We start from the raw sequence: 9643 nt of genomic DNA, 5'->3' as shown, positions 1-9643 counted from the left end.
AGAAAAGCGCAGAATTTATGATTCGCTGTACTTGTAGAAATGAGCGGGAGGCGCAGGGAAAGGCGGCCTTGTCGTTGGCGCTATGCTGCTCAATAGCGGCACGGGCGGACAGAGCGAGGCAGCAGGCAGGCGACCAATTCCCCCGCCAGAGAAAGATGCCCAAAGCCGAAGGCCCCGAGGATGGCTCCGACAGCGAAGAATACAGTGCCCTCGGGGACCCGTCGAGTGTTGCATGAAGGGAACCTGGAGGGTAGGCCGGGACAGCGGCGGGGGCGTAGGTGGGAATCTCCAGGATGGTCTCGATGGTGGGAAAGGTCATGATGGCATCCCCATCGTCGGTGCCTCCAGTGATCTGAACATCGCCCCCTGTTGTCGTCGCCCGTGCCCTGCGTCTGCGAGGTTGTCGCGGCGGTGGCTGTTGGTTGCGTCGCGGATTCACCCCCCAGAAATGGTCACATCCGCATCGGCAGAGGGCGATGGTGTTGCTGACTCCGCGGCCGTAGACGCCGCCGCAGCGGTGGTCTCCGCCTCGGCCGTGGTTTCTGGCTGTTCTCCAGCAGATGAAGGCTGGTTTGTGTTGGCATTATTGTTATTGTTGTTGCCGCCGTTCTGAGCAGAGGTCGTGGTGGCGAAGAGCGCCACCGCAGCGACGGCTGACGAGAGGACGGGCGAGCGCCGCCGGGCGACAAAGCCTAGGCGCACCATGGTCGGTCGAGCGAAGATTTGAATTCGTAGGCGTGGATTGCGTGGCAGGCGTGAAAGACGTGGTGGAGGTCGTACAGACTTGCCGCCCTGCAAGGAACGGTGTCGGGGTCGCAAGACTGGTTGGCCTGTTCGTCGCGTGCAGTGGGATAGCGTTTGAAATCGGACGTGTTGTGGAGACAGGAGAGGACGGGGGTTGTCGTTGGAAGAGATAGCCGAATAGAAGTAAACTGAGAAGAAGAGAAGAGAATGTTGGGCAGAGCTGGCGACAAAGCAACTGCGTGTATCGTATGGAAGCCGTGTGTCGATTGGGCCAAGTTGGTTACGAGAGCCAAAGTGAGGGCGAGGAGCCAGAATGAGGGCTGAGGGCTGAGCAGGAGAGGAATACCTAGAGATCTGGATCTGCACACGGGCGGCAGCAACGGGGGGGGGCAGGCAGGGAAGGCAGGCAAACGAATGAGTAAAGCAGGAACCACAGTGCTATTTTGCCATTTGACAGGGCAGGTTCAAAGGGGGGAAGGGGAAGAGCGAGAGAGAGTGAGAGGGGCGCAAGCGTGGAAAGGGGGTCTCGGTCTCGGGCTGGGACCTGAGTGTGCCTGCCCGCCCTGTCTAGGATTGTTCACCGTGTGGCTCCATTCAGGTCCACCGTGGAATACATTAGCTCATCGGGGAAACGACTGGCGGATCGACGGCTGCCAGACCCTGGGTGCACTGTGTTCGTATTGGCACTGGTGCATCCCATCGTTCCAGTGCCTCCCTAAAAACAGCCCTCGAAACCCCCAGCCCCTGCAGGTCATTCGCAGTGCTTATTGCTGCTCTGTCCGACATGTCAACCCACACGAGGTCATCATATGGCATTGCATTCCATTCGATCCGTGCTATTGTCCTCTTCTCTCTCCTCTGACGGCTTTTGACTTCGGTGGGCTTGTCGTCGCAAAAATAACCAAAAGAAATGGTAGACACGGCAAACGGCGTCCAGCGGCAGATTAAACCAACGCCTAACTGTTAGTGGCTGCAGGGCTCAACGGGCCTAGCGGCGTGGCAGGCGTGGCAGGTGCGCCTGAAGCGTGGTTCACCAATCACTCAACCGCCGCTTTGCGTCTGCATCATCCATCACAGCTCGGCACTTGGCAGCAGCCGTGAGCCACCTGGCCGTTCATTCTCCCACAAACGTCCCGTAGAAGATGCATGTCTCCACTAAAACTTTTTTACACCCCGCCGTCGACGACAGGCGAGATCTGGAAATCCCATCACATCAGCCTTGCGATCCAGCCTCGCCTGACTTTTCTCTCCCCAACGACCTCACCTCTTCCTTCCGCCCATCCGCAGCCAACAACCACTATGGGTGTCCAGAAGAAGACCCGCAAGTTCGCCGAGGTACGCCGTCCTCCCTTTTTTCGCTCCTTGCCCCTCTTCTTCAAGCACCCCTCTGCTGCTGGTTCACCCCCCATACTAACGAAAGGTCTCCGATGATCACAGGTCAAGCGCGTCATCGGCAAGAACGATGCCCGTCGCAAGGAGAACCTCGCCAAAGCCGAAGCCCTCGCCAAGGCCGAGAAGGCCAAGAAAGCCGGCCCCGACGGCGAGCTCGTCCGCGCCGTGCCCCAGATGCCCTCGCAGATGTTCTTCGCCGCCAACACGTCCCTCGTGCCCCCCTACAGCGTCCTCGTCGACACGTCCTTCTTCAGCCGCACCGTCCAGATGAAGCTGCCGCTGCTCGAGACCATGATGGACTGCCTCTACGCCACTTGCACGCCCATCGTCACCGACTGCGTCATGGCCGAGTTGTCCAAGCTGGGCCCCAAGTTCAGGCTCGCTATGCGCGTCGCAAGGGACGAGAGGTGGGAGAAGGCGAGGTGTACGCACAAGGGTGTATGTTTGATTGTCTCTTGGCCTCTGCATGGGGCTGGATCGCTCAGGTTCGCGTTGTTCTGACACGGCATATAGGTTTACGCAGATGACTGTATCGTGGACAAGGTCCAGAAGGACGTAAGGCCTCCTCTTCCCCTCTACCGGACCCTCCTCGAGACCAACTCGCTGACTTGTCGCAGAGAATCTACATTGTTGCAACACAGGATAAGGGTCTGCAGTCCCGCATCAGGAAAATTCCTGGTGTGCCCATCCTCAAGGTTACAAGAGGGAAATACATCATCGAGAGGCTACCGGGTGCGCCGGACTCATAGAGCGTGCGTGGCAACAAAAAGAACCAAAAGAGACATGGCTATGGCTTTGACGGGATGATTTATGGCGGCGTTCTCTCTTTCAGTCTATTTTCTTGTTTTCAATACACGGTATCGGCCCCGTGAGGATCGCAACGGACTTAGGACCTCTTAACCCCGTCCGAGCTCCTATCGTGAACTCAATTCTCGTGCTTGGTCCAGCTCAATCTGCGACGGCAGTTTTCTCTCCACACACGCATACCTCGCCTGACACAGCCTCGGTTTGCGCGTGTGTGTGCTTGGCTCTGACGAGTACAAATCCCAAGAGTGGTCGCTAGAAATCTATATCTCAACCGGGACGATCCTGCTCTGGTGCGTACCCCGCAATCCGCCCTCGTCTGTCAGCAACCGCCTGAAACTGCACCAAGCTGCCCAAATGCACTGGCGACTCCTTCATATCCCTGACCCCTACAGATTGAGCGCATTCAAAGACGCGGAGAGACGTATCCATCCGTGAGACAACATCTCACTCCCCGCGCAAACAGGCCGCAATTGCAAACCACAGCCTTCTGTTTCTTTCTCCTCTCGTGGGCGGGAGCGCCTCCTCCCGATCGTCCGACAACATGGACACGGTCATTAGTGGGGCACCTGATGATAGGTCCGGCACAGGACCCGACACCCTCGGTGAGGTGCATCTCAGTTCCGGCTCCGCCACCGGCGTCGCCGCTACCGCCGCCAAGCGCTCCCGTGTCCTGCTCTCCTGCGCTGCGTGCCGCGTCTCCAAGCTGAAATGCGACCGCTCGAGCCCATGCGGCCAGTGCATTCGCAAGGGCCGCCCCGAGGCGTGCCAGTATGCGCCCAAGCCGCAGAGGAGGAAGCCCAACCAGAGCATGGCCTCACGGCTGAAGCGACTCGAGGGCATGGTGCGCTCCATGCTCGAGGACGGGGACGTTGCCGTCGATCCTTCGCGAGAGCCGGCAGAAGCGGCGCCGCCACCACCTCCATCCGTAAGGGTTGCGAAGGGCCTGAGAGCTAGCGGGCAGGTGGTGCATGGCGAGAGGGGGTCAACATATATCGGTGCCACGCACTTTATGGCTATGCTTGAGGACGTGAGTTGGCTTCCTCTTCTCCTCTTACCCGTAGGACCCCTGCTGACAAGTTGAGCTGGTAGATTGAGGATCTCAAGAGCTTCTTCGACGAAGAGCAAGACACATTCGAAGACCGTCTTCCACAACAGAAATCTCATGTGTGGGACGAGTACGAGGTTCCTGGTGTCCTACTGTTCTCTAACAGTGACCCCACCTCACCTCGCAGCTTGAACGAAGTGATTAGTATCCTGCCTGATCATCGCATTGTCGATCGGCTTGTGATGAGATACTTCGCATCCAAATTCCCTTCCCTTTGTATGTCCCCTGTTACACCCTTCCATCGTCGTCACTGCGCCCTGTCGACCCCAGCTGTGTACTAAATTGGCTCACCTCGCAGACCTCATACACCGACCTACATTTCTCAAACAGGTAGGTACAATGAAAGCGCGTTCTGGATTGACAAAGCAGGCTGATCCTGCTCGACATAGTACCGTGAGTTCTGGCTTGACCCCAGTGGCATCGACTATCACTGGCTGGCGCAGCTCTTTATGGTCATCTGCCTTGCAACACACTTCTCCACGTACACGGCCCCCCACGAGCTCGCGCAAGACTCGCCTGAACCGCCCTTCGAAAAGATGAAACGTTTCAGGTCCACAGCCGCCTGGTGTCTTGTCAAGGGCAAATACCACCAGCCAACAGAGCAGACGATAGCCTCGTTCCTCATGTACGCCGAAACAGAGTTTTTGCTGAATCGTAACTCGCAAATGAACTGCTATTTGTTAGCATCCACTGTCATGAGACTTATGCTCAAATTGGGTTTCCATCGGGATCCGAGCAAGCTCTCTCATATAAGCGCCTTTCAAGGCGAGATGCGAAGGAGAATGTGGCATATGGGCATGACATTGGACCTGCTCGTCTCTTTCCACATGGGCTTGCCGCCTATGATCCATGGCATCGACAGCGATGTAGCGCTGCCACGGAATGTGCTCGATCGAGATTTTGGCCCCGAAAGCACGGAGCTGCCACCGCCACAGCCAATGACGGACTACACAGACCTGACATATCCCCTGTGCAAGAACAAGCTCATGATATGTTTTGGGCATGTGGCGCGGCTGGCGCACTTGCTGACACCTCCACCTTATTCAGAGGTCCTGAAACTCGATGGCAATATCCAAGAAGCCTGGGATGCCGTCCCGGGGTTCATGCGGGTGCGACCCATTGAAGAGTCAGTAACAGACCCTGCGACTCAGATCATTCAGCGGTTCGGCCTTGCGTCCATCTATAACAAGAGTAGATGTGTGCTCCATCGTCGGTTTTTGGTCGAATCCGTTATGAAGAAAGAGCACGACTACTCCCGGGTCCAGTGTCTGAATGGTGCTGTAACCATGTTGGAGCACCAGTACCATCTATGGCACATGTGCCAGCCCGGCAATATACTTAACCAGCATGGGTGGTTCGTATCCTCCTTGGCGATACATGACTTCCTCTTATCGGCCATGATTATATTCCTGGTAATCGACAATGAAAAGTATCCGCAAGAAAACAGCGGCTTTGGTTACAAAACTGTGCCAAGCAAGGCAGAACTAGTGAGGCTATTGCACCGAGCCCATGGTATCTGGCGTTTCGTCGCGAGAGATCTGCCGGCGGTCAAAAAGACGGCTGACATTGTAGAGACGATGTTGCGCAAAATTGGATCTCCGTCAGGATTTTCTCCCGAATATTATGAAAACAATGAGTCAGAACCTTCACCGGAAGGCCACGGCGATGCGATCAATATTGGTCTGAGCTCTACTTCTTTGTCGGATCTTTCCATCCGTGGTATGGTACCGCATATGCCCCCTTGACCGATCATTAGCTCACATGCTACAGCATCAACACATCCCGTCGCAAACTCGACAGGTCCCCCAATGGCTGCGAATGTACAGCCTCAAGCTTTCACGGACGCTGGTGTGACATCCTCTACTTTGCCATTTGGCATCAATTGGACGGGCCGAACCGATCAGGTTGACTGGGTAAGCTCACGTCCAGCCAAGTAGCTGAACAGTCTGCTCACATCTGCCAGGGGTATGTCGACAACATCAACCTGCATACAATGCAGGATCAGGCCTCCATGGATCTCGAAACGGGAGGCCAATTGTGGTTCGGGCCCCCGTCACCACCGATGAAGAACTCAGAGATGCAACATTGGGCCTTACAAATGAATGGGTTCAGAATGATGGGTTTTCGGGGTAAGAAGGCATGTCAAGCTTATTGTGGCCTTAACTCTCTAGGCATCGGACAATAAACAAAAGTCGATTACTGGAATTCAATCAAAATCGCCGCTGGTCGAAGAGTGCTTTTTTTTTTTTTATATCAGTGGCCAATGCCCTAGGCTCCATTGACACCTGGGCTTGACTTGTCTTTCACTAGAATAACATGTTCTCCATTCAACATTCTTCACTATGTGACCGAAGTTGAAGGACCCACGATAGATGGGCCTTGGTCGCTAGCAGGGCCGTCTTGAGACTTGGTAATGTCGCTTGCGCCAGAGGTATTGGATCTAGCGGTGGTGCCGGTCCCGCCATAAAGTGGATTGGCTGCGCTGCGGTCGACCACCTGACGTGGAAAAAAAAAACATCGTGAAGCGAAGAGTGGATGTGGGGGATGGTGGTGAGGTCCATGTGATGAAGGATTCGTCAGTTGGAGTGGGCAATATCCACTGGACCAACAGAGAAAGCATGCCAATTTGCCCAGCCTCTACTAGGTCGTGAACGAATATCGGTGTCGTCGTGCCCCTCTTCCCCGCAAAGCCCATGGCGGGGTTGCGGACTCATTGACAACTCCCGCGCAGGCTCGAGCAACGCGAAGGACCAGGATGGTGGTATCACTGAGGTCGGGTAGAGTTATCAGGAACCGGACGTGGTCTGTCATGGGAAACAGACAACGTTTGAATAAGGGGATTTTGGTAGGTCAGGAATGCTCCGCGGAGATGTCGAAATTGGCGGAGAACGAGAGACGGGGCCAACACAGAGCTTGCGCCAGGCGGCTCGAAGCATGACGGCATTCGTGTGAGCAAAGACGTTGCTTTACTGTAGTTGGCTAGCAACGTTGTACAGTACGTAATGAAAAGCGGCCAATTGCATTGGGTGGACAGAGTGTTGGGTTTTGGGTTGCACAATGCCAACGCTGAAGCTCATCGCAAAGGCTAACCTGATTCACGGGTGTTGAGGGCATCGTATGGATGACAGGCGAGTGTTGCAACCTGCTTCAGCCGCGGATGGCGCCTTGATCACTGCTTCAATGACAGACTTGTCCATCACTTGCCTTCAAGAGACGATGGCTGGTCAGGTTGAGTCCTACGGCGCTAGGCCGTCGTCTCTAGCGACCCTGACAAGAGTTGCCAAAATGTTGCCTTTGTTGAATTGCCAAAGCTGGCTAGAGGGCCACCAACTGACAAGGCGGGGATTGCACCTCTCCGGCGACAAGAAGCTGGGGCCTCGAGTATCGTCTGATGAAAGTCAAGAGAAGAACCGGTGTTCCATGTAGGCCGACTGGCATGGTAACGAAGTGGTCCTGGCATACAGGTGCAGATGTGGATCATGTACAAGTACAACGTAAAGTGTGATGGGGGCGGCAGGGGGGGGGCTCGATGGGGCGCGTGATGGCTAAGGGCGGAAGGCGTTTTGATGGTCGAGATAGCCAGGCGTGGCGCGGATTTGGCCATACGGGGATCAAATGACGATACTCTTGGGCTCTTGCGCCTGAGTTAACCCCCATGGCAGTTTGATGCAGGCAGTCGTAGCAATCCTCCATATTCCATCTTCTGGATATCTCAGGTAGGCCAGGAAAATGCCAGGTGGCATAGATTGTGCGAAGCAGAATCCTCCGCCGTGGTTCTCCGTAGATCACTAGTGATAAGCTCGGGACCTTGCTGGGCCATGACGAGAGGGTGACGAAAAGGCGAGTAGAGGGACACGAATGATGCGATGGAAGGGGTCAGGGTGGGGTGGTCGAGTTGCAGCAGGTCCTCTGTTTCTGCTGGTGCGGAGCCACAAACTTTCCAATCCGGCGGCATCAACCACCACAACCCATTGGGCCTCAGGGCTGATTATTTGAGGCGGGCTGTTGCATGCCGGACAGGGTTGACCAAGCTGGTAAAGTACCGTCAAAGTGTGTTCGTACAGAAGTATACAGTCTGAATACATCAGGTACTCGTGTCTAGGTCAAGACGCAAGCAGAGCCCCCAGGGTGACAGTGAGGCCTCGAGATGGATTGGTGAAGAAGGGGTCCATCGGTCAGCCAGCGGATGCATGACCTGTCGTTGTGGTGGTGGGCTGGCCCAGCTGGATGGAGCGCAGATGAGAGGTGAAGAGATAAGGAAAAATTTTCGGTCCAGCACGACAGCGCGCCGACTGGGGATGCTTGGCCCAGCCAACGACCACCAACCTCTTACCTAATGTTCCACCCTTGTAGCCAGGCAGGAGAAAAAGTCAATGAGGGAGAGGGAGGCACGATGGGGACGTAGGCAGGAACCATAGGTACGTAGGTAAGATAGGTGGGTAGGAAGGTACCTACCTACCTGTCTTAGGGGAAACTGCAGGCCGCCAATCCACTCGTTGATCCACGAGCCTTGTCCTTGCCGAATCGCTCAGCACTCGTCCACGCGCTTGCCTGCGCTTGCATCATTTGGCAACAAGTGCGGGCAGCACCGAACGGGCCAGACAACAGACAGGACCGGGGAGGGCACGGTAGGCACGGTGGGCAGGGGCCGGCCTGGAAGGACTAGGGACCAATGTGTTAATAACAAGCAGCGAGCATGATTGGGGGGCTGCAATTCATGATTTGGACAATGTGTAAAGGCTTTGCGAACCGGAAGCCCGTCTTCTCCATTCGGTCCAGCAGCGAGCCCGGCGGCGGCCACGGCCCCAAGAGCCCAACATGGTACAAGAGGGATAAAGACCAGGCGGGCCCTTCCGTGACTGCTGGGAGATGGAGAGCGCGGTTTCGAGTTGAGGAAACCACGATCCTCTCTGTTGGGGCCAGCAAACACAAAATACCTACCTATTTACTATACCTACCTACCCCTTACCTTACTTGCTACCGATCTATCCACGGTATCTCACCACCAACGACGTCCGCGTGCTCCTTCCCTTTTCGATATCGAGAGCAAGACAGGAGATAAAGAGGCAACAGCCACCATATCATTGCGCCATCACCAGTGACTTTGCGCCCCACGCGTCTCAGTCGTGTTCACTCCTGTCTATCTGACTGACTGTCATTGCCGTCGCCCGCTCTTCTCCTCAACAACAAAAATTCCCAAGCTTTCCTAAGCCTTGGTCTCGTTCAACCCTCCAACAGCATTTATCACCCGGCGCAACGTCACAACCACTCAACCCATCTGCAACCCCTCCCAAGTCGGGCCACATCGAACGGCCGACTAGGTGGCAGCCACGCTTGGCCAGCATTCACCCCGATTGGACCATTCCTCATCGATTCTCGCTTCAGATTCGCATGCAGGTTGGCCGCAACACTCACAAACTCTCCACGCCGTCATCTTCGCCAGCATCCCAGGACGGCTTGGCATCGTACTCGTTCGAGCCACCCCTCTTCTATTCCGCTGCCTGCCCTTCCGCTTGATCCTATTCAGTTCAGCAGCCTGTTGCGTTCAGCCCCGGTTTTCCACACCAGCCAGAATCGAGGACAGCTCATCATCGT

The 9643-nt window shown here is 55.7% G+C and overlaps 3 protein-coding genes across 3 annotated transcripts in view; all 3 read left to right on the top strand.

Annotated features, from left to right (window-relative positions):
• Positions 1-613, top strand: part of VDBG_04147 (conserved hypothetical protein) — a gene marked incomplete at both ends in the record, with an annotated part of 1986 nt that extends 1373 nt beyond the window's left edge. Inside the window, one exon of the mRNA XM_003006148.1 lies at positions 45-613. Within this exon, the coding sequence (XP_003006194.1) occupies positions 45-613 (569 nt within the window). The remainder of the gene's footprint in view (positions 1-44) is intronic.
• A 1430-nt stretch (positions 614-2043) lies between these two features.
• Positions 2044-2885, top strand: VDBG_04146 (rRNA-processing protein FCF1; the record flags this gene model as incomplete). The annotated part of the gene is made up of 4 exons (XM_003006147.1): positions 2044-2079; positions 2182-2574; positions 2650-2691; positions 2754-2885. 4 exons carry the CDS (start codon positions 2044-2046, stop codon positions 2883-2885), a joined length of 603 nt encoding a protein of 200 aa, XP_003006193.1.
• A 599-nt stretch (positions 2886-3484) lies between these two features.
• Positions 3485-5793, top strand: VDBG_04145 (conserved hypothetical protein; the record flags this gene model as incomplete). The annotated part of the gene is made up of 4 exons (XM_003006146.1): positions 3485-3970; positions 4033-4264; positions 4347-4378; positions 4438-5793. The coding sequence occupies 4 exons, from the start codon at positions 3485-3487 to the stop codon at positions 5791-5793; spliced, it is 2106 nt and encodes a 701-aa protein (XP_003006192.1).
• Between the last annotated feature and the right edge of the window lie 3850 nt (positions 5794-9643).

The sequence above is a fragment of the Verticillium alfalfae genome, genomic scaffold, assembly GCF_000150825.1.
Source record: "Verticillium alfalfae VaMs.102 supercont1.4 genomic scaffold, whole genome shotgun sequence".
Classification (NCBI taxonomy): Eukaryota; Fungi; Ascomycota; class Sordariomycetes; order Glomerellales; family Plectosphaerellaceae; genus Verticillium; species Verticillium alfalfae.
This window is presented reverse-complemented; position numbering and strand designations above follow the sequence as displayed.